Source organism: Ahaetulla prasina, chromosome 1 (assembly GCF_028640845.1).
Source record: "Ahaetulla prasina isolate Xishuangbanna chromosome 1, ASM2864084v1, whole genome shotgun sequence".
Lineage (NCBI taxonomy): Eukaryota > Metazoa > Chordata > Lepidosauria > Squamata > Colubridae > Ahaetulla > Ahaetulla prasina.
This window is the reverse complement of record NC_080539.1, coordinates 52,178,908-52,205,189: the sequence shown is the minus strand read 5'-3', so window position 1 is coordinate 52,205,189 and position 26,282 is coordinate 52,178,908. Positions and strand designations below refer to the sequence as shown.

At 36.8% G+C, this 26,282-nt stretch overlaps 1 protein-coding gene and 1 long non-coding RNA gene across 7 annotated transcripts in view; one reads left to right on the top strand and one right to left on the bottom strand.

The window, feature by feature from the left end:
* THADA (THADA armadillo repeat containing) overlaps nt 1–26,282 on the bottom strand; it is a 121,335-nt gene that overhangs the window by 31,152 nt on the left and 63,901 nt on the right. For 4 of the 6 annotated variants that reach the window (XM_058165232.1, XM_058165230.1, XM_058165231.1 and 1 more), the window contains 4 exons: nt 25,154–25,285; nt 15,567–15,735; nt 7,529–7,644; nt 1,007–1,092 (listed from right to left, as the gene is read on the bottom strand). In XM_058165232.1, the coding sequence (XP_058021215.1) occupies nt 1,007–1,092; nt 7,529–7,644; nt 15,567–15,735; nt 25,154–25,285 (503 nt within the window). The remainder of the gene's footprint in view (nt 1–1,006; nt 1,093–7,528; nt 7,645–15,566; nt 15,736–25,153; nt 25,286–26,282) is intronic. The other 2 variants (XM_058165233.1, XM_058165235.1) reach the window with 2 other exon arrangements.
* The window catches only part of LOC131189230 (uncharacterized), a 79,168-nt gene that overhangs the window by 34,686 nt on the left and 18,200 nt on the right, over nt 1–26,282 (top strand). The window lies entirely within an intron of this gene.

Here is a 26,282-nt window from a genome sequence, read left to right as displayed (position 1 = left end):
TAGGGAATAGCTGTCCCAACAAGAAAGATTTCTCATTTTATTTCTTAAAAAGTCTTTTCCATGTTGGTTATATAACTAGGGGGAATCACTGATACATTATAGCGAATATGCAAAGCATATAGGACAAAAGACAATCTTCAGAAGATTGTTTTCAATAGTTTGATTGAAAAAATAAACCTAATGGAATAATATGTTGGTTCTAGGTTGAGAATGTCTTTGTTTTGAAATAGAAGAATTCATTTCAGAGATTACAAATTGTAATATATTCTGTAGAAAACTACTTCCATAACTGTCATCTGTGGAAGAGTTGAATGAAGAAAACAGTGGGATATACCTAGTATCCCAGTTATTTATGAAGTTATGTAATTATTCATGAACTGTGAAATGAAGCTAAAACTGACAACTGTGGACATAGCTTAAAATGAATTAATCACATAAACAGAGATGACAAAGCCAGAAATATTGTCAAAAGATGCTTTTGAAAAAATAGATAAGAAGCAACCAAGTCATTAAGAGTCAAATGATATGCAAAAGAAATGCCACTGGAAAACAGACAAATAGAAACTTGATACAAAGTGCAAAGAAGTCTCATCCCCATCAACAGTTGTTGAATTTTCCCTACTATATAGCATGTTCTAGCTGATAGATGGTCTATTATCTGGATCATCTATATAAAAAGTAAGGAGTACTACAGGAAAATAGTACCCTTTAAATAAGTGAAATGAGTAATTATATGCAAAATGTGGATATTTTTCTAACACAACAACTTAAGTATATTTATCTCTTCATCCCCATTTTATAATAATTTGAGCTCTTGCAATGCTTTATCTCTACTAAACCTTAAAAGACTGCCTTTCTTCACATTAGAAGGAGACTGCTGGTGTTTTTAAGCCTGACAAGTCAAAGCATCATAAAATCTATTCCTTCACTCTCAGTTCAGTCTTAAAGATTGTAATTTTTATTTTTGTTTTACTGGCAGGAAAGTGATGCATTACCTCAACCTTACCTTTAATTTTTGCCTTCCCCACATAATTATTCAACAGAACAAGGACATCAAGATATGCTGCTCTAGTCACCAGACAAGGATTTTGCCTAGAAACAAAGTCAATAGCAAAATTTAAATGACTTACACTTTAACATTTTATTTTTCTTCTACTTGCTTTCTTCTGTTCTGTCTGGCCCAGTACTTAATGCTGAAACAAATATATGTGAGGTAGGCAGGGATTGCTTTTATATGCTACTATGTTTTTATTTTTATTACAAAATTAAGAAATATATGTCTAAACATCTAAGATAAACAAAAACCTCTGCTTAAAGCACAGTTCTCTCCAACAACCCTCCTGCAACATTTCTTTGTTCTTATTTATCATTACCATGCAAGGTTACCCTGTAAGTGGAGCAAAGTATCAGACATACATATATGTGAGGACTAAATCACAGTTGTAGTCAGAGGATCCAATTTTGGTATTCTTGTGGAGCTTTATGACTAATTTGAAGGCATCAAGTATTTGGTTCAGTATGGCTTTACTGAACCAAGTCAATGAGGAAGCCAGATTAATTTAACAAATGTATTACTAACTTAATAACTGCAGCGATTCACTTAACTTCTGTGGCAAGAAAAGTAGTATAATGGGGAAAACCTCATTTAACAACTGTGTTGCTTAGCAACAGAAATTTTTGGCTCAATTGTGATTGTAAGTGAAGGATACCTTTCCTTTCTTATAGATTTCTCCTATAATCTCTCCTTATAGATTTGTAATCAAAGACCACCAACCCCTAAAATCAGAAGAAACCATATAATGCAAATAAATTAACCAATATAATAAAGAGATTTGATAAATTGCTCTAGTACAATTGAATTATCCTTTAAAGTCCAAAACTTTCTAATGACAACTGGAATGTAGCAGAATGAAGAAAATTTGAATAAAAAATGAATTTCTAGCCTTCCAGTGCAGTCAGTAAGAAACAGGGCTATAAATTAGTTACAGTGGGGTAAAAAAGTATTTAGTCAGCCACCAGTTGTGCAAGTTCTCCCACTGAAAAAGATGAGAGAGGCCTGTAATTGTTATCATAGGTATACCTCAACTAGGAGAGACAACATGAGAAAACACATCCAGAAAATCACATTGTCTGATTTGTAACGAATTTATTTGCAAATTATGGTGGAAAGTAAGTATTTGGTCACCAACAAACAAGCAAGATTTCTGGCTCTCACAGACCTGTAACTTCTACTTTAAGAGGCTCCTCTGTTCTCCACTCATTACCTGTATTAATGGTACCTGTTTGAACTTGTTATCAGTATAAAAGACACCTGTCCACAACCTCAAACAGTCACACTCCAAACTCCACTATGGTGAAGACCAAAGAGTTGTCGAAGGACACCAGAAACAAAATTGTAGACCTGCACCAGGCTGGGAAGGCTGAATCTGCAACAGGCAAGCAGCTTGGTGTGAAGAAATCAACTATGGGAGGAATAATTAGAAAATGGAAGACATACAAGACCACTCATAATCTCCCTCAATCTGGGGCTCCATGCAAGATCTCATCCTGTGGGGTCAAAATGATCACAAGAACGGTGAGCAAATATCCCAGAACCACACAGGGGGACCTAGTGAATGACCTGCAGAGAGCTGGGACCAACGTAACAAAGGCTACCATCAGGGACTACACCGCCAGGGACTCAGATCCTGCAGTGCCAGACATGTCCCCCTGCTTAAGCCAGTACATGTCCGGGCCCGTCTGAAGTTTGCTAGAGAGCATTTGGATGATGCAGAAGAGGATTGGGAGAATGTCATATGGTCAGATGAAACCAAAGTAGAACTGTTTGGTAGAAACTCAACTCGTCGTGTTTGGAGGAGAGAGAATGCTGAGTTGCATCCAAAGAACACCATACCTACTGTGAAGCATGGGGGTGGCAACATCATGCTGTGGGGCTGTTTCTCTGCAAAGGGACCAGGACAACTGATCCGTGTAAAGGAAAGAATGAATGGGGCCATGTATCGTGAGATTTTGAGTGCAAACGTCCTTCCATCAGCAAGGGCATTGAAGATGAAACGTGGCTGGGTCTTTCAGCATGACAATGATCCTAAACACACTGTCCGGGCAACGAAGGGGTGGCTCCGTAAGAAGCATTTCAAGGTCCTGGAGTGGCCTAGCCAGTCACCAGATCTCAACCCCACAGAAAACCTTTGGAGGGAGTTGAAAGTCCGTGTTGCCCAGCGACAGCCCCAAAGAGCTCCTCACTGCTCTTGAGGAGATCTACATGGAGGAATGGGCCAACATATCACCAACAGTGTGTGAAAACCTTGTGAAGAAGTACAGAAAAGGTTTGACCTCTGTCATTGCCAACAAAGGATATATAACAAAGTATTGAGATGAACTTTTGATATTAACCAAATACTTATTTTCCACCATAATTTGCAAATAAATTCGTTACAAATCAGACAACGTGATTTTCTGGATGTGTTTTCTCATGTTGTCTCTCCTAGTTGAGGTATACCTATAATAACAATTACAGGCACCTCTCATCTTTTTCAGGGGGAGAACTTGCAAAACTGGTGGCTGACTAAATACTTTTTTACCCCACTGTATAAAGACAGCAATGGAGTAAAATGTGGGCAACTGGCTGAACAATGGACTACAAGCAAACACAAAATCACTCCAAATACATTGTTGTTAAGAGCTGAGGTGGCGCAGTGGTTAGAGTGCAATACTGCAGGCTACTTCTATTGACTGCTGGCTGCCTGCAATTTGGCAGTTCGAATCTCACCAGGCTCAAGGTTGACTCAGCTTCCATTCATCTGAGGTGGGTAAAATGAGGATCCAAATTGTTGGGGGCAATATGCTGACTCTGTAAACCGCTTAGAGAGGGCTGTAAAGCACTGTAAAGCGGTATAGAAGTCTAAGTGCTATTGCTATTAAATCAGTGTAACCCTGTTACAGTGATGATATTTTCACACTGATGAGAACCTTTTTGGACTATATCATTTATAAAACCACACTGCCTCAATCTGATTGTCTATACTTATATATATTTGAATATTACTTTGAATGTCTTGCTTTTAATGAAAAGTGACAGGACAAGTAAACAAATAAATTTTAATTATTTACAGAAACTGATTGTAAGAATGCAAATTTTTGTAATGATTTTTGAAAAACTTTCAGCTTTTGTTCATTTTTTATTGTCTTAAGTATATAAGGAAATGTTTATTTAGTTCTTGGAAATATTTGGTCACCAACAAACAAGCAAGATTTCTGGCTCTCACAGACCTGTAACTTCTACTTTAAGAGGCTCCTCTGTTCTCCACTCATTACCTGTATTAATGGTACCTGTTTGAACTTGTTATCAGTATAAAAGACACCTGTCCACAACCTCAAACAGTCACACTCCAAACTCCACTATGGTGAAGACCAAAGAGCTGTCGAAGGACACCAGAAACAAAATTGTAGACCTGCACCAGGCTGGGAAGACTGAATCTGCAACAGGCAAGCAGCTTGGTGTGAAGAAATCAACTGTGGGAGGAATAATTAGAAAATGGAAGACATACAAGACCACTCATAATCTCCCTCGATCTGGGGCTCCATGCAAGATCTCACCCTGTGGGGTCAAAATGATCATAAAAACGGTGAGCAAATATCCCAGAACCACACAGGGGGACCTAGTGAATGACCTGCAGAGAGCTGGGACCAACGTAACAAAGGCTACCATCAGGGACTACACCGCCAGGGACTCAGATCCTGCAGTGCCAGACATGTCCCCCTGCTTAAGCCAGTACATGTCCGGGCCCGTCTGAAGTTTGCTAGAGAGCATTTGGATGATGCAGAAGAGGATTGGGAGAATGTCATATGGTCAGATGAAACCAAAGTAGAACTGTTTGGTAGAAACTCAACTCGTCGTGTTTGGAGGAGAGAGAATGCTGAGTTGCATCCAAAGAACACCATACCTACTGTGAAGCATGGGGGTGGCAACATCATGCTGTGGGGCTGTTTCTCTGCAAAGGGACCAGGACAACTGATCCGTGTAAAGGAAAGAATGAATGGGGCCATGTATCGTGAGATTTTGAGTGCAAACGTCCTTCCATCAGCAAGGGCATTGAAGATGAAACGTGGCTGGGTCTTTCAGCATGACAATGATCCTAAACACACTGTCCGGGCAACGAAGGGGTGGCTCCGTAAGAAGCATTTCAAGGTCCTGGAGTGGCCTAGCCAGTCACCAGATCTCAACCCCACAGAAAACCTTTTGGAGGAGTTGAAAGTCCGTGTTGCCCAGCGACAGCCCCAAAACATCACTGCTCTTGAGGAGATCTACATGGAGGAATGGGCCAACATATCACCAACAGTGTGTGAAAACCTTGTGAAGAAGTACAGAAAAGGTTTGACCTCTGTCATTGCCAACAAAGGATATATAACAAAGTATTGAGATGAACTTTTGATATTAACCAAATACTTATTTTCCACCATAATTTGCAAATAAATTCGTTACAAATCAGACAACGTGATTTTCTGGATGTGTTTTCTCATGTTGTCTCTCCTAGTTGAGGTATACCTATAATAACAATTACAGGCACCTCTCATCTTTTTCAGGGGGAGAACTTGCAAAACTGGTGGCTGACTAAATACTTTTTTACCCCACTGTATAAAGACAGCAATGGAGTAAAATGTGGGCAACTGGCTGAACAATGGACTACAAGCAAACACAAAATCACTCCAAATACATTGTTGTTAAGAGCTGAGGTGGCGCAGTGGTTAGAGTGCAATACTGCAGGCTACTTCTATTGACTGCCGGCTGCCTGCAATTTGGCAGTTCGAATCTCACCAGGCTCAAGGTTGACTCAGCTTCCATTCATCTGAGGTGGGTAAAATGAGGATCCAAATTGTTGGGGACAATATGCTGACTCTGTAAACCGCTTAGAGAAGGCTGTAAAGCACTGTAAAGCGGTATAGAAGTCTAAGTGCTATTGCTATTAAATCAGTGTAACCCTGTTACAGTGATGATATTTTCACACTGATGAGAACCTTTTTGGACTATATCATTTATAAAACCACACTGCCTCAATCTGATTGTCCTATACTTATATATATTTGAATATTACTTTGAATTTCTTGCTTTTAATGAAAAGTGACAGGACAAGTAAACAAATAAATTTTAATTATTTACAGAAACTGATTGTAAGAATGTAAATTTTTGTAATGATTTTTGAAAAACTTTCAGCTTTTGTTCATTTTTTATTGTCTTAAGTATATAAGGAAATGTTTATTTAGTTCTTGGAAATATATATAGTCTGACTAATGTTTATGTACTGATTTTAAATTTATGAAGCAAATTTTCTCTTGGAAGGATTTAGGCTTCAAATACCTTGGGATTAAAGACATATATATTTTGTCTACACAGCTGGTATTACTGCTAGTTTTATTCCTCAGAGAAAGTGGTCTCTCTTATTGATAAAAATAGACACTTTTTAAAAAAGAGCTCTTTCCAGAGAAAAATATATTTGGACTAAAAATAAGTGCCAGATTTGAAAAAGATTGAAACGTGCTGCTCTAATTTACTACGTTGAGCTAAAGCACTGCAGATTTATATTCTAAGTGATGGTTTTCCTCTTATTAAAATAAAAGACCAATCTCAACCCTAGTATAATTTCACATAACTAGCAATATAGAGTGACTCATTTATCAGAATTTTAATTGTCCCACCAAGAGGCTACAGGCTTCCTGGTACCAGATCCAGTAGAGGCAACCACTAAGAAGATTTATTTATTTTTTATTCATCATCCTCAAAACCACTCATCTTCCTCATTGAAGGACTCTAGGCAGTGTACAAGTACAATATTAAAATATAAAAACTGTATATAAAATTTACATCAGAGGTAAAGTTCATTCAAAGTTACTTAAAAGGCCGGGTAAGGGTCTTCAGGTTATATTCATCTGTGAGCCCCTAGTAACATGCCAGAACCAGGACGTTTCCGAAAGGTCAGAATGGCAGAGGTCCACCCCCCTTGGGGGGGGGGGAATGTTCCAAAAGGCAAGAGCAACAGCAGAGAAGGCTCTCTTCCTGGACCCCACTAGTTGGCATTTAACTGATGTGTTCTGTATCATATCCTCCCTGCCTGCCTGAGTGGTAAGGGCTGATGTTATGGGGTTAAGCCGGTTCCATAGGTAACTATGCTGTGTAGGGCTTTAAAGATCATAACCAGCACCTTGAATTAGACCTCGGAGCAAGCAGGCACCCAATGCAGCTCATGTAGTAGAGGTATTGCATGCATCATTCCTTGGATACCCAAGATTGCTCACATGACCACATTCTATACCAGCTGAAGCTTCCCAGTACTTCTCAAGGGTAGCCCCATGTGGAGCGCATTGCAATAATCCAAGCAGGAGATGACCAGGGCATGAATGAAAATATTGCCAAGTTATTAGCAATTATATGGTACCCCCATTTTATTGCTGTTTGTCTTGCTGTGCATTTCATATTTGCTTTTATTTTTATTGAGTTGTGACTATAAATAAATTTATTCCATTTTTGACTTACCTATTTGCCAACCATAGCTTGCCACATACATTAGTGATAATGTTGCTCAAACTTTGATGAAAATCTGAATTAGCCCTCTGTTTAGATTCCAAATAAGACTGTAGCAAATGAAGGACCTATATTAAAAAGAAAAAGAAGTTGCAGACTACTGTTGGAATATTTTTTAAATATCTCCTCCCCTGGATTTGGGTTTTCCTAAAACAAAAAAGAATTCTTTAGGGAGAAGAACTTAGCCACTAGGAGAATAACCTCCCAAACATCTACAGAAACAAGTTGACACTGGTTAAATCTAAAGATATTTCCTTCATCACTGTATGTGTTACATATAGTGCTGTATTCTATAGTACTACATTTCTCACGAAGTGAATTATTTTTCATCACCATGTCATTTACCTTAAATGGATTATAATGGTAGCATTACAGCATATCCACAACAAGGTAAACGAGGAAAAACTTATATTAAACTATATCTATCAGAGAGGCAAGCATACATGTATAGTTTGTGTAAGTATGCTATCTAAGGAAAAAATTTATAACATTATTTGGTACTGTATTTGCACTGTAATATTGGAAATAATAGGAATCGTATACAGACATAACTGATCTCTTCTATGACCATCACTTGAATCTCATGCTTGGTATGCATGTGCATAATTAAATAAAAAATACAAGTGCATTCAATTAAGCATATGGGACATCATTTTTTTTTACCATCCTCTCTATGTACAGTATGCTTAAAGGAATATAATGTCTTAGTACAAAAGAATGGGCTTAAAGGAATATAATGTCTTAGTACAAAAGAATAAAGAAAAAAGAAATTAATTGTCCTCTCTAAATTAAAAGTCAGCAATGTTAATAATTTTCAAAGCATATGGGCATAACGTAAGAATGAAAGTTATCTGCTCCCATCTGCAGATTTTTAAAGAAAGCATAAGCATATATTTGATTTTAGTAATCCTGAGTTATAATACCATACATTGGTTAGAGGAAGAATTGCAGAAATCACATCCAAGTTATGATTATTGTTAAACTTCTGTCTCCTCTGTGGCTGCACTATTTCAAACTTATTTATTTACTTTTATTTTTATTTATTTAGTTTACATGGCTATCTGTCACAAGTACGTGATTCTACAAGATTCAAAGTTCATTTCAAAGTTATGAAACATAAGAGTTCACACAAAATTAAAAACGTCATATACATTCTTTATAATGCAACTGTTTTCAAGAGCAATGTTTCCTAGACACTCTTTAAAAAATGTTTAGACGAAATGCCAAGTTGTTGGATGTGTAAGTAAGATTGGAAAAAGAGCAAATATGTTTTCCTGAATTATAGTAAGCTATGATTTGTCTTTTAAAACAATGTTGTCTTACTGTTATACCATCTAGACTACATCATCATCTTCTGAAAAAAACAGAAAAGGCCACTTTAAAATTTGGATTTGTAGTTTCTCATGAAAGGTTGAAAATTTCAAATGGCTAAATACAAGGAAACAGTACCACAAATGAAGGGAGTTTTCAATAACAACAACCCCTTTTCTGGGGCTTCAGGGGAAGAGATGGGAAACTGAAGATAGCTCTTCTAAAAGCTGACTTTGACCCTTTAAGGAAGCAGTAGCATCCGAGGAAAGCCAGAAAGTGAACCTTCTCTGTTGCAGCACCCCCCCTCTGAAACATTGCTGGCCCCAGGTGCATCAGGCCCCCACTTTGGCTGTGTTCAAACGAGCTCTGAAAACTTGGCTCTTGGGTTCAAGTGGGTGGCTGGACATGTGTGACTATCTTAATGATTGTTTTTCTTAGAGATTTCATGTGTTTTGCTTTAGTTTAATACCATAATTTTTTTATTGCATGTGCACAGCGTTATTGTAGAGTTGGGTGGCCGTATTTCTAAAATAAATAAATGCACACAGACATTTAAGTCCAAAAAGAGCTACACTGATTTTACATTTATTAAACAAAACTTTCTATATCTGTATGATGTGGAAGAAGTGTCTTTTTGCTTTCTTAAAATCCATAACTAACTATTTCAAAACATATTATATGAGAGATAACTAACAAAAATGTATTGGAAGAGACAAAGCCAAGTCTAAGCATATTAATGAAATAAAATTTGTACTTTTTAAAAAGTATTGATGTTTTACTGCCCTTATCACCATAAGGAAGGCCTTAGTACAGGTAGTCTTCCACTTACAACAGTTCATTTAGTGTCTGTTCAAAGTTACGCCAATGAGAAAAATGATTTATGATTATTTTTCACACGATTATGATGGCTGCAATGTCCTGGGGTCACAGTGATCACCTTTTGCAATTTTCTGACAAACAAAGTCAATGGGGAAGCCAGATTCACCTAACAACCATGTTACTAATTTAACAAGTGCAGCGATGTTGTCACAGGGAATCCACAAAGGTTTGAAGAAATGTTATGATTTAAATATTGAGTTATATCTTGGGGGTCCATAGCCACAAAATGTATTTAAAGGGGGTCTATGATAAAGAAAAGGTTGAGAATCACTAGTCTAGTTGTCTCTTCTCTCCTTCATCTCCCTCAGCTCCTTCATGAAATACAGGGAATGAAGGGAGCCAAAGGGAAGAAGTTGAATGGGCAAAAATCTGATCCAAATCTTTGTCTGCCCTCCTATTCCAAGCAGCAACTAACGCTTCCGATAAAATTTATGACATATAAAAACTGATCTTCCTATAAATCAGACAAAAGTTACCAGTACATACTGTTCCACTACACTTGTGAAACCTCTGCTTGCATGTCATTAGCTTGTTTACTACCGGTAGAGTCAAATATAAATATTCAAATTTCTAACTGAAAGATTGAAGCAATTCTTGTCAAACAGACAAGAAGTGATCAAAATTGGCAATGCTATATCAAATCCTGTTCCTGTCAAAAGTGGCGTTCCTCAAGGCAGCGTTCTTGGACCAACACTTTTCATAAATGATCTCTGTGACCATATCTCAAGTTATTGTGTTCTCTTTGCTGACGATGTCAAACTATTTAACACCACCAACAATACCACTATCCTTCAAAAAGACCTTGACTTTGTATCCGATTGGTCTAAAACTTGGCAACTCCAAATCTCAACCAGCAAATGCTCAGTCTTACATATTGGAAAAAAGAACCCAAACAGTAAGTACAAGCTTGATGGATATTACCTTACAGATGACCCCCACCCTGTTAAAGACCTTGTAGTTTTCATATCAAATGATCTAAATGCCAAAGCCCACTGCAACTACATAGCAAAAAAGGCTCTAAGAGTTGTAAACCTAATTTTGCGTAGCTTCTTTTCCAAAAACTCTACACTACTAACCAGAGCATACAAAACATTTGCTAGACCTATTCTTGAATACAGCTCACCTGTCTGGAACCCATACCACATCTCTGACATTAATACAATTGAACGCGTCCAGAAATATTTTACAAGAAGAGTTCTCCGCTCCTCTGAATACAACAAAATACCTTATACCACCAGACTTGAAATCCTGGGATTAGAAAACTTAGAACTCGGCCGACTCCGACAAGACCTGTGTTTAACACACAGAATCATCTATTGCAATGTCCTTCCTGTTAAAGACTACTTCAGCTTCAATCGCAACAATACAAGAGCAAACAATAGATTCAAACTTAATGTCAACCGCTTCAATCTTGATTGCAGAAAATATGACTTTTGTAACAGAGTTGGTAACGCTTGGAACACACTACCTGACTCTGTGGTCTCTTCTCAAACTCCCAAAAGCTTTAACCAAAAACTGTCTACCATTGACCTCACCCCATTCCTAAGAGGACTATAAGGTGCGTGCATAAGAGCACAAAAGTGCCTACCGTTCCTGTCCTGTTGTTTCCTTTCATTATATATACGCTTATGTGTTATATAGTTGTTTCATGCTTATGCTTATATATACTGTGACAAAATAAATAAATAAAATTCTGTTCAGCTTAGTGATTATTGAAAAAAATCACTCTGTTACACAATTTCAACACAGAAATTTAACTCTCTGAAGAATACATATGCTTTAGCAACTGAAATGGATACCATATAAAAAGTAAGTTGCAAAACAAAAATGCAACACTAGTAAAGGTGAAATCAAAACAACATAGTTTTATGTTTTATTTTGAATTCAGGTAGACTGATAGTACTACGTAATATATTTTTCTAACAAAATCCCAATAGTTAAATCTGGCTCATGTTCAGGATCTGATCAAATGTTGAACTTGATGTAAACAAGAAACATTTATATAAATAAATTGAATACTCCCTTGAACTGACTAAAGAAGAGTGATGAGCTTCATTTGTCTCATTTGGCAGACTTTTGTTTTTAAGCATTTTCATATCTGATGCTTACTGAATTGATAATTCTGTTGTTTTTCATTTCTAGAAACAGCATGGAACAATCTCACCAGATATTTTTTGATAGTCCATCTGGAAATAATCCTTGTACCAAAGTTTGCAGTCTGAACAAATAATTAGTTAATACCCGTTCTTCTGCAGTTATTTATTAATGCATTTCTTTTCAAATTATAAACACTAGAAAGAAAGCCTCTACTGTAATGAAACTCAAACCCTGGGAAACAAATGAGCCACATAATAACATTTACTATAACTCATCAGATTTTTACCATATGGATATGAACAAGTCTATTTATAAATTTTATTTCCCATCAGGCTAAGCATGTCAGCTTGTAATAACATATTAATGTTAATGTTTTCCAATCATTTTCACAGTGGCCTTTAAACTGCAAACACCTCAGCCAAGGTAAATCTAAGGACAAACTGACGGCTAACTACATAATCAAAACCAGCCTTAATGAGTATTGTGCTAACTCGGTGAAATAAATATTAAGGCTAACTGTAGTACATAACAGTTTGTTTTAAAATTTCCACAGCATTTTTATTACATTTCCAGAACTACCTGAAAATCAAATAATCTCATCACAGGTGACTACATTTCCCATTTGATAAGTGGCACATATATTGTATGCATCTAATACAAAACAGAAAAGGGGGTGGGGAGGAGAGCTTCCAAGGCTTTCAAACTTGAAAAAGCACTAGAGCCAAGATTGAGCATTTCCATTTGGGAAAGAAAAGTAATTTATCTGCATAGTACCACTTAACCCCTGTAGGATGTAAATCCATGTAGGATGCCATCCTTTCTGGTTTTCTGATATTGCCACTTGCATATACCCACATGTTAGGTTGCTAGGAGCAGCCCTCCGGGTTACACACAACACCTGGCCATCTTTATAAAATGCACAAATAGCCAAAATATCAATTCCATAGCTTTACTGTAGCACACCTATAAAACAAACAGTAGCTACTCATGAGATGGAAAATATCCTAGGATCGTGATGGTGAACCTATGGCGCACGTGCCAGAGGTGGCACGCAGAGCCCTCTCTGTGGGCACACATCCCATCACCAGCTGCTCTTCTGGTTTCTGGCACGCACATGCGCACCAGCCAGTTGGTCTTCACGTGTGCCAGAGTGCTAGAAACCCAAAGACCAGCTGGCCGGTATATATGCGTACGCCGACCAGCTGGTCTTTGGGTTTCAGGTGATCTGGCACGCACGCACATTCCAGTTTGGACACTTGGTTCACCATCACTGTCCCAGGACATAATCAAGACATTATTTATACACCATAATCAATATATGCATACTCCAGTTTGATTTATTCATAAAATGGATGATTCATTGATACTTTTTGTGCAGTAGCTGCTTAAATATTAAAGACTTAGAATACCTGACAACATATAAAATTTACCTCCCTGATGACTGCAGGTAAAAATTTAACAACAAAAACAATAAAAGAGTACATCGCCATAATTTGTATGTTTTCCTCTCCACTTGACATTAGTACTCTTTTTTTTTTTCAGCTTCAAAGGAAAGTTTATCTTGGTCAATAAAACTGAACTATAAAAAAGAGCAGCTGCAAGGAAGGTGCAACGAAAAATATTTAAGGATAGTGGTTTTTCTGCTTTGATCTCTAGATATTATAACATTCATTCATAGTATCGGCCTTTATAAATCAGCTATGAAGAAGTACAGGTCAAATACTTTTGCCAAGTCAAATAACAAAAATACATGATTAGCAATATTCTTATTTCAAAAGTCCAAGGAAGTTAACTGAAAATTCTACTACACAACCTATTACCGTATATACTCGAGTATAAGCCGAGTTTTTCAGCACGTTTTTTGTGCTGAAAAACGTCCCCTCGGCTTATACTCGGGTCTATACGGCTTATACTCGAGTTTTTTGTTTTTTTTAAGCCCCTCGGCTTATACTCGAGTATATACGGCTTATACTCGAGGGTTTTTTTTTTTTTTTTTTCACATTTTACCGGACGGCGCAGGGAAGCCCTGCCGGTGCAGTGAGAGGGCGGGGCGGGGGAGCCGCCAGCCTTCTCAGCTGAGGGAGGGAGGGTTTCCCCAACCGGTAGGTGCCTCATTTCCCACCCTCGGCTTATACTCGAGTCCCCAGTTTACCCCAGTTTTTGGGGTAAAATTGGGGACCTCGGCTTATACTTGGATCGGCTTATATTCGAGTATATACGGTAGTTGAAATACGTATTATTAGGGGGAAATGTTCACAGAAGATGCAGCCAGATACCCTAAGATACTGACCAGTCTTTATATATAATTGGCTATTTTTGCATGTCACTTTTAAAAATTGTTTTGCCTGCCTACCAACAGGACAGTGAAGGAAATTAATTATTGTGATTTGATTTTTCCATATTTTTAGTTTTTGGTTTTTTTCCAAAAGCAGTCCTGGTCCTGGTTCTGACCCATTTTTTTAGACTGGGCCCCTTCAATGTCCAAGTGTAGCTCTTAGTCCCCCAAACTGCAGACCCCAAACTAAGCTGCAATAGTAACTTTATACATTAAAGTTGAATTTATCTGTTTTATTCCATGCCCTCACACATTAAGTTTCCTATGAGAACCATTCCTTACTATCGTGGGAAAAATAATCCATATGAACAGACACACACCATAAAATGCTGCCGCTTTCCTAAGCTACTGCCAAAAAATAGAAAGCAAAATTTCAAAAAACAGGAAAATGCAGGAAAAGAGAATGAGAGCTTAAGCATATGAAGCCAAGAAAGAATTTAAATAATCATATAATACAAATAAAATCTAGGGGGTTTTCTGGAACGCTGACACTAGGCTTAACTCTATTACAATTTCAAGGAAAAACCCTACCATTAATGTGCATTGCATCTTATCTCCAAATTATATAAGCCTCTATACACTTTGCAATCGTACTTCATGCAACTCTATGATGTAGAGCAAAGCAATATTTTCAGAGTGTCTGAAAAGATTCAGAATATATACCTTCAGGAAATTCAGAAAAAGGCAATATAAAGTGTCCTGGGTCATGTCATTTTACTGATCTCGGAAGGATGGAAGGCTGAATCAACCTTGACTCAGGATCAGTCAGGATTGAACTCCAGGATGTGAGCAGAGTTAGCCTGAAATAATCACTTAGCAATGGCCTTCTATAGGTTGCTGAAATACAGATCCCAATATCCCACCCAATTGGCCATGCTGGTTTGGGGTACTAGGGATTACTGTTCAGTAAAAATGAAAGCTGAGATTTCCCTTATCCTTGACTTAGCAAAAGGTGCAACAACTGAAATAACTCATAAACATTTATTTAAAATGTAAAAATAACAACAGTAAAAGAGCAAAACAATGAAAATTAACAGTGGAAGTACAATAATGTGAAATTAAAAAGATGAGCAGAGGGGGCGCAGGAAGTATAGGGGGAGGTAGAGTCACATAGTTAGTCTAACAGCCACCTTCATGATCAAGTGCTTTCCTGCTTTGTTTGAGAATGATCATGATCTCTGGGATTTTTTGCAAGCTCAATTATTGAAATAAAGTATGTGTCCCATTTTTAATATCTTGATTATGGGAATCATCTTGATTTTTAACAGTTAATCGTAAGTTTTTCCTGTTTTTATCAACTTGGATATTACTCTTTTGTGAAAATGTTTACTTCACTAATGCTACATTATGCAAAAAGGCAAAACTCACTTGTAACAGTGTTCCATGAACTGCATTCTGTCGTATACAAGGATCAGTGCTATCTGGAAGGCCGGCTAACAAAGAAGATACTGTCTGTGGCACCAAATTTAGCATAACAAAGGGAACAAGGGCTCTTCCAGCCAGTTCACGTGAACGGTACACAGGAGAGTTACCACATCTAGAAGTCAGGAGACAGAAAGGCAGAATTTTTCAGATTTCATGCATATGCAAGGTATGTCAAAAACAGTATTTATAATGAAATATTCAAGAAAATATTCATGCAATCCTTACAAATGCATACATTCCATCTGAAAATAATTTGTGAAATGCGTAAATGGTTTATATACATAGTACTTACTATCTTTGATAAACCTTATCAGATATGGAGATTATAATAATAGCTTTGTTTTGAACTGACTGGAGCTTTTTGTTGATTTCAGTTTGCATATTTCTAGCGTACCACAAGATGGCACTACTTGAATTGTATTTTAATTGTGTATTTTATTTATGTGAATTATACTCACCTGAAACCTATGCTTTTTACCACAGAGATATACTGGTGATTAATATATAATGAATCCCATTCAACTTAAGAAAAATGTTTATATCACAAATCCCACCTAGCAATAAATTGATGACACCATGATAAAAACAAGTTCTAAAAAGGCATGGCAGTTGACCTAAGTTCAGCTAGGCAGATACCAGTTAGAGATAAGGAAAGACAAAATTCCCTTTTAAGGGGTATTTTTTATTGTAAAAGTAATATAAGAGAAAGGTGCTCTTACAGCCAAAATAATTTTGTTTCCTGTGAAATGGATACAGAACAAGAATCCCCATAGCCAGTACCTGCTTTGAGTTGCTACCAATTTTCTGTGTTGGACTGTATAGAACAAAAAATATTATCATTCTATATGAAGCCTATCTTCTGCCATATAATAATTTATTTATAATAAAAATAGTCCTCGACTTAACAACAGTTCGTTTATTAACCATTTGAAGTTACAACAGCAATGAAAAAAAGTGACATGACCATTTTACACACTTATAACTGTTGCAGCATTTTCATGATCACGTGATTTACATTCAGATGCTTGACAATATTTATGATGGGTACAATGTCCTGTGATCATGTGATCATTTTTTGTGACTTTCTGACAAGCCAAGTGAATGGAGAAGCCAGATTCACTTAACAACTGTTACTAATTTAACAACTGAAATGATTCACTTAACAAACTTGACATAAAAGGTCATAAAATGGGACAAAACTCACTTAACAGATTTCTCACTCAGCAACATAAATTTGGGGCTCAATTATAGTCGTAAGTCGAGGACTAATACTGTATGGGCAATCTTCATTGTAATTGTTGGACCATATTTCATTTAGAGGACCTCGTTATCTTGTACATATTTTCAAATCAGCAGATTTATAGGTTCATTTCAGATTTATAACTTCTGAAAATATGGTCCTTACTGGTATGTGCTCCTGATATTACCAGAAAAAAGAAATTCTGCTTGCACCACAAACACATTAGAAAATAGTCACTAAAGTATGAGGTACACATTACAATGCTAACACAATCTTGCACTTGCTTTAAATGTAGGCGTTCTTCCATTTCATTTATTGGCTTATTTGTAGAAGTACATACCATGTGGAAAGAAAATGAGCAGCTTAGCAAAAGGATTAATTAAAATGAATAGCATTTTACCACAACAGTGCAATACAATTTATCTTAAAATGCTTCCATATTTAAGCTATATTATCCCTATTTATATTTAACAGGTTCTTGTAGATGTTTCTTTTCAAATACAATTAACTCTGGCATGATTGCTAATGTTTAGTTTCTAATTAGCAGTAACTGTACACTCAAGAATGCCATTTTTTCTCTTCACAATCATTTACAAATGATGATTTCCCAAAGGAATCTGGCTTCAGTTCAGGAGAAAGAATGGAAAACGGGAACAGTGCCAGTGTTTGTGACTGCCAGATATTTTGTCAAAAGGTACTTTCCAAAAGCATGATTCAGAGAGCTTTTTTTTCATAACCTCTCTAAAGCTACATTCCACTGTATTTAATTGCATTAGTCTCATTTCACTAATATAATCAAATACACATAGGTCAAGTAACTTGATTTAGTGTGTTTTATTAAAGACGTTTTTAAACAGAAGCATAAGCATTCCGAAATCTAAAATTATTTATTACATAATGGCAAATTAAATACAGGTGTGAGTATAACAGTATAATGCATTAAGGAAAAACTAAAATAATTTCAAATTAAGTGCTTAATACTGCAAACACAGAGCTATATAAAGCAGGTCTTTATTCCATGTCATGAAATGCCTCTCACAAATATCAAATTAAACAATATATGGCACTGTCTGAATATTTTCAGTTTTTTTCCTATGCCACTTCTTTCTCATTCAGTTCTGTTCCCAAGCTCAATTTCCTGATTTATTGATTCTAAACTCTTTTTCTTCTGGAACTACAAATAACCAAGCCAAGAAGGCAGAAAGCTTCTTTTTCCATGCATGTATTTTGCTTTTCCCCCAAAAGAAGTTACCCTTCTCTTTGGTGTCAAATTCAAATCAAAGGTGCTTAAAACTGGGCTGTGGGGCCGACCTGGAAATAGCAAAGGACTGGCCCGCAGTGCTTCTGGAAGCCAAAACAGAGTGCTGCAATAGGCCGTGCAGGCCGAAAATGGTCCATGTGGAGGCTGCACGTGGCCCCAACACACAGCCCCCATGCGTCCCCTTTTCGATCTGCACAGCCTCTTGCAGCACACTGCCAGCCAAAATGGGATGCAAAGGGGGCTGCGTGGGGCCATTTTGGCCGGCAGGGTGCTGCGCCATTCAGGGCCGGTGAATGGCGCAGGCTGGTAAGGCCTGTTATTAAGAACAGCCTGTTATTAAGAACACAAAGCCTGCAATTACTGCAGGTTCGAGCCCGGCCCAAGGTTGACTCAGCCTTCCATCCTTTATAAGGTAGGTAAAATGAGGACCCAGATTGTTGGGGGGGCAATAAGTTGACTTTGTAAAAATATACAAATAGAATGAGACTATTGCCTTATACACTGTAAGCCGCCCTGAGTCTTCAGAGAAGGGCGGGGTATAAATGTAAACAAAAAAAAAAAAATTAGTCCAGTCTCCACACACACCCACCCCCCCCATGGAGAACTATAATGCTGATCCGGCCCTCAAAGAAATCCAGTTTGAAACTCCTGGCCCAGACATATGAAGAGGTGCTGTACGCCTAGAGACAAATTTGCACCTTATTAGAAATTGTTTTAGACACAATCAAGTACTCATTTCAATTGTTCATTTGTTTATTATGCCACCCATCTCATGGATACAGTGACTCTAAACAGCTTATAATAATAATTGCTTCTTTATGGCAGACAGAGGACAACGTTTTGGATTTATTTCCCAAAATGAGATTTCAGGCATACAAGATAGTGAACAAAGAGCCCCTACGCAACTATCTAAAGCAGCTTTATCTTTTCCCAAGAGTTAAATGACAAATAAAAAAATGAATGTGGGTTATTCTTACTAAACACATTTAAAATTTGCTTGAATTTCTTTTTAAAAGTATCCATAACTTCGGGGGGGGGAGGTTTCTCTCTTTCTCACTGATCTGGATGAAACGTAGAGGGAAGCTGGATTATTATTAAAATCTGAAGTATGCCAAATTTCAAGAAACAAGTATGAATTGTTGGCAATGAGACTATGAAATTAAAGTTGGAGCCCCAAAATTACAGAAACCAAGAACAGCATAAGCAACAAGCAAAGTCAATTGCGTACAGCACTAATCAGGAGACAACCTGTAGCAAAACTGTCCTGGATTTTTTTTTATCTGTATTGTATTATCTGATCAAAAAAGACTCATTAATCTTAAAGCACAATTGTTTCTTCTGTACTAGAATATTGGTTTCAATAACTTACAGGGGAAGGAAGGGAGAAAGGATATAGCTCCCTAGATACAAGTCTCTAGTGAAGTGGACTGGAGAAATACATTTCATTATTTTCCAGCAAGGAATTCCACCTTTTGATTGCTCCTGTATTCCCCTTAACTATTCTTTGTCAGAAATTACCAGACATAAATTTATTGAGCAAAAGTAGAAAGAAAAAAAGGCGTCACTGCATAATAGTCCAGCAGATGTAAACAAGTCATAAAACCTCAGGTTGGGTTGCCTATTTTTGCTTCCTTGTTATTAAAGTCACAAAGAAGTCATTCAACAACAGTGTATCTGATTCTGGAGTTCCTGTCTGTAAAACATACTATTTCCTTCTGGCAGTTCACAGTAAACATAGGAAATTGTTTGAATTGTCAAATAAAGTCTCCCAAGAATAAAAGGTGCTAGTAGTAACCATGGTTCCTTCATGTTAAAAAATACCAACAATAAATCTAGACTTAACAAGACTGGATTACAATGAAATCTCTCTATGATCTTTCTTCTCACTGTAATTGACTTGGAAGGTTTTTCATTTCCCCTTAAAATTACTCTGAAGGGACTTGCCTTTTTAAAGTGAATAAACAAAGCAAATCAGACAGGCTTTATCGTGCAACACCTGGAAATTCTTGAGGTAAAAGCATAAATGTTGTAATGAAGTAAATGCTCTGTTTGTGTTGTCTGCATTTAACCTTTGCTTTCTCAGGGAAAAAAAACTTTAAAGTATGTCATGCCTGAGCATGAAAAAAATAAACAAATTGCCCACATAAGATTTCCCTGAAATCCTGGTAGCCCTAAAGAATCCTTCTGTTGGCTGAAGAAATATGTTGCTTCTCCTAAGATGTCTACATAATACACAATCAAAACAATATACTACATAGATGAAATGCACACCAAGCAATTTTCTCTATTCATATCTCTGTAATTTACAATTTAATTCTCCTTATTCAGAACAAAATCAGGTGAATGTCATGTAATAATTAATTAACTAGTCCTTTATAGGCTGATTGAGATATAGACTCTACTTTCAGAAGTAGTAGGTGTCTCCATATTTGCTGCTGGACAGCACAAATGGGAAAATACTATTTTGTTTGCGTATCTAATTTGTAAAGCTCCCTGACTCTAGAAGTTTTATTTATGGTCTTCCAACTAACTGGAATATCCTGGTCCAGATGAGGAAATCCTTTTATTCAAACTATGTCTAGTATAAATAGTACAAATTTGTAATTCAGGAATTTGTAATAGGGTACAGAGTCTATTAGAGAGAGAGAAGAGAGAGAGAAGGCAGAACTGAATTTTTCATTGCCTTTGAACCTAGAAAACTGCTGGGACACACCACCGCTTCAATATCTCATTTAGTAAAGCTAGAGCCAATACAATCTCCTTGGTAAAGGCTGGCAAGCTTTTCCTCTAAAGGGCCAGATCTCGCTCTCTCCGACTCTGGAACTGGCAGGTCTGCAAGCCAAGGAGGTTGGTGCCAGTTCACAAGCAAAGATGCCACTATTAGTCTGCCACCACTGCCATTCCAAACACTCTGCCCCCAACCCCTCAGTACCATTCCTTCTCCAGGAGCTCAGCTGTGGCTTGGGCCTGGCTATCTGCTGCCCACCCACCATTCTATTCCTAGCTTGAAGAGCTACAAAAAAGCAAGTTGTGGCTGTGGAATTCTGGTAGTTGGTCTATCCACCTTAAAGTTGTTAAAGTTGGGAAACACTGAACTAGATGTTTATTGCATTTCACAGAGCTCATTTCTCCATACCAATATGAGTTCAATTACCTTTGTTTTTCAATTTGTTAAAGCCATATGAAATTTATTTTTTTCTTTTTTAACTAATACGTTGGTTTTCTTCACAAAAGGATAATTCTGCCAACATGAGCCTATTTCAAAACTACTCTAAAACAAACAAAAGAAATTGCTTTTTTGTTATAGTTATTTTCCTGATGTCAACAATAGAAATATGAAGTACATGAGAACCTTACTCAGCGATAGGCGACGTTAGGAAAAACATTATTTAGGGTGACCAATGTTTTCCACTGAGGAAAGCCCTAAATATAAAGATCCAAAGCAATGAGCAACAGTGAAGTTGATTCAACGGAATAGTCAAGTTTGAATGCGATTATTCACTTTTCCCAATAGAAACTAAGGTTTAATAAACAGTGAAATGGACTAGATGTAGTTGACTCTTCCTCAGTGGAAGATCACGGAGTCTACATTTTGTTTCCCATTAGCTCATAAGAATTTTAAGCAACAAACACAAAAAACATGTTATTTACTTCTGATTAAGAGCCTTGTAATTACTCTTACTGACTGAGAATCTTAAACATGTGTAACATATTCTGTTAAGAGAACATGGAACCTGCAAACAGATCCATTTTTTAAAATTAAATTTCAAGGAATCTGACTTGGCACTCTCCACTGTTATAACTTTCCCCTTCCCCTACATAAGAAGGTTTATCTTGGAGGCAAATAAAAATAGGACTATGCAAATATTCAACACAAATACCTGAACCATTGAACCATAGACATTAAAACTGAACTAAGTAACCCCATTAGTATTCAAGTCAATCTTAAATGGGATCACTCATTTCTGACTCCCCATAATGAGCTAAAACAAAATGCAACAGATTACAAAGTCACAAAATTACCATTGAAATATACATACACACACATACATACATATAGTTGCACTCAGAACTATATTATGTATAGTTGACTCAGAAACATATTATCTATTCTACCTGGCACAATCTTAATTTACTTTCTATTTTTAAACAAAATAAAACAGAAGTCAAGGGCGATGCTATTTGCACATTTCTCAAGGTGAGATATGACTTGCCTCAGCAAACAAATAGCTAATCAAGTTACAACATCCAAATCCACAGTCCATATTTATATTTCTATCAATATTGACCAAGTTGAAAAGATGAAAACCCCATGTTTGAAGCATAACATCATCTAGTTTCAAGCCCCTTCATTAAATATTGGCTCTGCCACCCCTAAAAACTATTTAGATAAAACATCTTAACTTGCTTTAAAAGCAAAAAGTCATGGTTTTAACTTGACAAATTACTAAGCATTTATTAACATTAATTATTTCCTTAACATATTTTATAACCTCATAAGGCTGAAAATTAACAGCTTTTGCATTACTTTTAATCAAATATTGCATATTAGAACTAATGCCAAGTTGCCCTATCAAAATATTTTTCCATTCTTTCTTAATGCAATTTATGAATGAGCTAGTGTGTGGCATAAGCTATAGATTACGACTTAGTGATGCACATCATCTGCCTCTTGACAGGAAAAAGTATATTTTAGCCCTTTTGCCCAATACTACCATTATGCCCAAAAAAAATATTAGCAGCTATTCCTTCTGACAGCCGTACAGACTACCCTAAACATTTAGGACTGTTAGGATTCTCATATACAGGATGAGAAACACGATATCAAGATAATGGGAAATGATATGACCACTCTATTTTGCACTTCAGTTCTGTGTCCAGTTCTAGACAACACAGTAAAAGAACACTGAGGAACTGTAGTTTGTATAAAAACGTCATACAAAGATCACTTAAAGGAAGCTGATAATTTAGCTTACAGAAGAGAAAAGCTAAGCAGAGACATGATAGCAGTCTTACAATATATGACGGAATGTATTACAGGGCAGAAGGGATGGAAAAATTCTCCATAGCACTTATAGGAAAGACAGAGCTCGTGAAAGGAAGTCAACAGGGAGAGAGACAATCTTGAAATAAGGAGAGATTTCCTGACGAGATATTAAGCGATGGAATAGCTTCATCACCAGAGGTTTTCAAGAAATGATTAGACAGCAATTTGTCTGGAATGGTCTGAAGATTCTTACCCTGGGCAGGATATTGAACTAGAAGCCCTTCTCAGCCCCTTCCAACTCTAGGATTCAATGATTCATAATATTCAGTGGGGAATAGTATTTTTTAAATATCATTTATTCCCGATTGTTTCTGCCATTCTATATTTCTAATTCCCATTCTTTATTTGACATTCTTTTCTTAAGCAATTGCTTGATCTTTTGGGTCTTCCTTGTTATTCTGATGTGTCTAATGTGTTTGTACACTGCCCCAAGTTACTCTGGGATTGAGATTAATCAGAAATTAATGAAGAAATGAAGAAATGAAGGATTGAATGAAATTATTGCTTCATGGAATTCAAAGGGGCCATTTAAACACCCTGCTCTATACAGGATTTCAAATTAAAGTAACCATAATAGATGGAACCACAAATGGAGCCCCGCTAGAACACCATCCAACAAACAGGAGCCAACATCATTCTGGGTCGCTCTTATTATTGGGAATTTTTTTCTAATATGCAATTAATAAGCGCTTTTGACTTTTCCCTCTATTGATTAAAATTAGCAATAACCAATCATTTAATTGTTTGCTTTTAAAACCAATTAAAGTTGAGTCCTATTTAAGAACTACAGCCCATCGTGCAATGGAATTAATACCATATCTTTTGTTGAAAGCATAATGCCTGTAGCAAAACCTACAGCAAACAATGAATCAATCAAAATAAATGCAAAGTAAATCAGAATTAACCGGCATTTAAAAGAGAAGATAGAAATCCACATGTAGTAAAAACAGACCAAAACTGCTAAAAGAGACAAATAAGGGCATATAGTGTTCCATGTACTAGAGACAGAAAAGTAAGAAGAACCAACCATGTGGTATTTACATTATGGTAAACATGCTTACATATAGTATCTACTAAATTAAAATGCAATTTTAATATCATAATAAATAAGAGTTGTTTCACTTAATAAGGAGAACCAAGTGATTTTACCACACAAATTACCGAGATTTGTGATTAAAATGATTTATGCATAATTCTTTTAGAACACAGCAAATTTTAACTCAATTTTTAAAAATTCCATGTGGAGAAATGAAAGTATTCAAGATCTAATTAGAAATGGTATGTCCAATGGTGTGGGTGTGGGTGTGGGACCGCCGCCCATCCCCGCCGCCTGGAACCAGCCAAAAATGTGATGCACAGAGGCCACAAACGTGGCATCCAGAGGCCAAAAATTCAACACACTAAGGTGGCAATCGGTGGCGCTGTGCTGTGGTGATCCCCACAGCCTGGAACGGGTCTAAAACGGGGGGTGTGGAGCCCGAAAACACAACACACGGAGGCCAAAAAAGGGTGGGGTCTAGCGGGTAGGCAGGGCTTCAGCAACATTCAGTGTATACAACCGAACCTTCAGGGTTTCCTAATGAACTAAGCTAGATCTTGGCTATTTCTTTTCTTGAAAGGCAATGGGAAGACCACACAATTGGATCTTCAAAACCATCATTGCCATCCATAAAGTAATCAAACAGGCAGAAAAATAACTGCAGTGCCTTAGATAATTTACTGCAAAATCACTTTGTTTAGGCTCTAAAGAAAATTAATCTTCTATTTTACTTTTGCCTTTTGAAAAAGCACCTTTGGGACAATGATGACCTTAATATCTGAGAATCTCCACAGACATGCTACATTATACTTACATCTACTAAAAAAAATAAATGCTGTAAATGAATGAATGAAAACAATATTTTAAACTAGTAATACTTTGCATAAGAAAATTAACTACAAACTTTCTCAAGGAAAACTAAGCATTAAAAAATACAACTTACCTCAAAATAAGAGGAACAAAGGAAGCCATGCTAAGGGCAGAATATGTGCCGTCCATTGGTGATGGATACAGCTTACTCAAGACCAAGAGCAAGAGAAATAAGCCTGGATGAAGCTTCAACTCTTTAGTTTTACTACATGAAAATATGCAAAGTTTGTCTTAATTATAATAGTGCTTTCTCAATTGAATGTTCATATAGATAAAGGGCCAAATGTTAAGAATAGAGTTTCATAGTCATGGACCAAATTTATTTACTTTTACATGTTTTAAAATGCACACAAGCACACAACCTAAATACATTGCAAGAAAAAAACATAAAGAATAAAGGGCAGTAACTATATTGAATTCTACTGTATAACGTAATATTAATACAATATCGGGTTTTCAATTCAATGATATAGAACCGTGACGGCGAACCTATGGCATGCGTGCCACAGGTAGCATGAGTAGCCATATCAGTGGGCACACGAGCTCAGCTCCGTTTTTGGGCCTTCTGGGCCCACTGGAAGTAGGGAATCAAGCTGTTTCCTACCTCCAGATGGCCTTGGGGGTGGGAAGGCCCATTTTTTGCTTTCCCCAGGCTCCTAGAAAGGCTCTAGAGCCTGGGGAGAGCAAAAAGCGGACCTACTGGGCCCACTGTGCCATCACGTGCCAAAAGCGGGGGGAGCGCGCGCATGTGCAGGGGCGGAACGCATAGAATTATGGATGTGGGCACACACACACGCGACGCCTCGCACTTCCCCTGCTTTTGGCACGCAATGGCAAAAAGGTTAGCCATCACTGGTATAGAATGTTTTATTTTTATAGTTATAATGTACACTGAAGATGGCATTTAATTTTGTTGTACGAGGTACAATGACAATAAAGTAAACTAAACTAAACATATTTAAACTACTTTTTTCTCTATAGGAAAGCTGAGTCTCAAAACCACCGGTAAAAAAATATATTAATGTGAATTTTGTCTTAAAATTTGAATATAAAACTGAATTTAAAATTAATCTTTAAATCATTTTAATGCAGAATGTCATCTTTTTATGTTAAAAAAATACATAAGAATGAAGAGAATAATTAATTGATTTTAAAAAGTGTTCGAAAGAGTTGTGAGTAATTTAAAAATTGATAAGGGAAAA